At 30.1% G+C, this 2,429-nt stretch overlaps 1 protein-coding gene across 2 annotated transcripts; it reads left to right on the plus strand.

Moving 5' to 3' along the window:
- LOC123909626 lies at window positions 1–2,261 on the plus strand. 2 transcript variants are annotated; one of them, XM_045960498.1, is made up of 3 exons: window positions 1–138; window positions 287–353; window positions 1,737–2,261. In XM_045960498.1, exons 1-3 carry the CDS (start codon window positions 119–121, stop codon window positions 1,998–2,000), a joined length of 351 nt encoding a protein of 116 aa, XP_045816454.1. In that variant the 5' UTR covers window positions 1–118; the 3' UTR covers window positions 2,001–2,261. The 2 variants fall into 2 exon arrangements, with proteins under 2 accessions (XP_045816454.1, XP_045816452.1); XM_045960496.1 differs by lacking the exons at window positions 1–138; window positions 287–353 and adding an exon at window positions 1,347–1,655.
- Window positions 2,262–2,429: the final 168 nt, after the last annotated feature.

The following is a 2,429-nucleotide window of genomic DNA, read 5'->3' on the forward strand; positions in this document are numbered from 1 at the left end:
TTTTTTTCGTAAATTAAGTTTGTCGTATCCGTTTCACCTGTTTTTGGTTTCTCTGTATTTTAGGTAACCCTATTTCCCAAATCAGAAACGTTGGATCGGTAATTGCTCAATTTCTTCGATGGCTTCTTCTTCAAAGAGGTATTACGTTACGTTTTTTTAACACACTGTATGTTAGGATCTTGGTTGTTTTCGTTCTTCATGAATTCCGTTCGAAAAAAAAAGACGCTAATACTATTGATTTTATTATCTGATTTTTATCTGATTTTTTTTTAATTTTTTTTTATAGATTAACCAGATCTAAGAACAAGAAAGAAACATGCATGTCGTTTAAGACCGTTGTTTATCCTCGAGAGGTATGAAAGTTATGATTATAGGTGTTTATCTTTTTATGTATAATATGTTCTGAATTTCAACTTAGGTTAAATTTATTTGTACATGATTACAGGTAAAATTGGAATTTTTATACAATGTTGTCAATTGTTTTTATATACCATAGATATTATGATAAGTTATTGTGTAAATTGTAGTTTAGCTAAGTTTATAAGTTTATGATTGTAGGATAAAATAGAAATTTGTCCAAAGTTTAGAGCTACTTGGTGTAATGAGTTGGAGGATCGTCCGTGGGGATACTTATTACACTCGAGTGGAAATACTGGAATGCTTGAATTATGCTTAACTGAGGGTTAGGGGTGCTCAAATCCAAACCAATCCAAATAAAAACCGAAAACCGATCCAAAAAAACCGAAAACCGCAAAAAACCGAAGTTTTTTGGATGTGTTTGGATGTTCTTTTGTGAAAACCGCTGGATCGGATCGGATTTCGGATTGATTTCTTAAAACCGATCCAAACCGAACCAAACCGCATACATATATTTTAATATTTATTTATCATTTTATTAGTATAAATATATATATATATATATATATTGCATTAACCTTTTTTTTCATTTTAAATTTTGTTAATACTATATGTTAGTTTAATTTAATCTATTTTTTTTACTTTTTATATCTTTCGAATATAATTGGTAATTGTCATTCCAAAATATTAATTTTCAATATATTATATGTTATATTTTACATCAAACTTAATATTTATTTTGTCAAAAATGTCAAACTATTATTTTGTAGCGTTTTTTATAATATTCATATTTATTAAAAAAAATTACAATTTAAAATTTGGATATCCAAAAACCGATCCAAATTAAACCGCATAATATTGGATCGGATTAGATCGGATCTTTTTTATTTGTCATCCAAAACCGAACCAAACCGCAAATGAATTTATTTTTGGATCGGATGAGTTTTTGCCTCAAAACCGATCCAAACCGAACCACGATCACCCTTACTGAGGGTAATTGTTACATGACTTCTGGAAAAGTAGCTTCGCTGTTGTATTCTTTTAAAGAACCAACTGAAGTCATTGTTAAATATGAGTTCCGAAACAATGAGAATTATTTTAAAATGGAAAATATCAAAGAAAAAATGATTGTTGATCTATCAAGTGATAACGAAGTTGAGGAGGCATTCGATATTACGTATGAGCCAATGGAGGATGATAATACCTATATTTTACATGAATTTGAGAATGATGGTATTTTTGGCTGGGAGACGATAGTTAGTGAATCTTGCGCAAGTAATCAAAAACAACAAGTTTTGGTTAGTTTCTTATGTTTGAATTCTTACATTTATGTTATTTTAAATCAAAATTTAATTTTTTTAATATTTTTTATATGCTAGCATATTCCCGCAAGTACTGCTAGGAAGGTTTTCAAAGATCGGAAAAGTGTTGTCATTAGAACTCTACATGAATTGGATGGAATTGAATGCAGTATTTTCACATACACTAGGAAGGACAAAAAAGGTAGGAAAGAGATGCATTTGGGTGGAGGATGGCATGCCTTTAAGAAAGCTAATCAACTAAGACAAGGGGACAAGCTTCAGTTTCAGGTGTCTGATCCACCTGATGTTCTTATTGTTGATATTGTTCGTTGTGGCTGTTGAAAAGTGGGGGATTACAGTGAATTCAATATTTGTGCTTCTACAAATTCTATTGACTAAGTATTTTGTATGGTTTTTAGTGGCATCCTAATGTCGTGGACTTGATGTACTAAGCTTATTTGATAGATTTTTATTGTCTAATGAATTTGTATGGTTTCTAGTAGCATCCTAAATAGTTATTTTGTAGACTTGATGTATTGTGCTTATTTGAAAGATATTTATATTTGTATTCCTTTAATTAGTACTGATTAGTTGGTATTATGGTGTTTTGTTAGAAAACTATATTATTGTTTGGTTGTTGTGGTTGTTTTATAGTTGATTTGTGCGTGCAGTACCTAAAAAAGTGTAAGTAGTTGCTTGAATCAGTGTTTTACAGTTTATTCATACTATGTCAGTGACTACTTGTGGATTGGTAACACTTTGGATGTTATC

This window comes from Trifolium pratense, linkage group LG2 (assembly GCF_020283565.1).
Source record: "Trifolium pratense cultivar HEN17-A07 linkage group LG2, ARS_RC_1.1, whole genome shotgun sequence".
Lineage (NCBI taxonomy): Eukaryota > Viridiplantae > Streptophyta > Magnoliopsida > Fabales > Fabaceae > Trifolium > Trifolium pratense.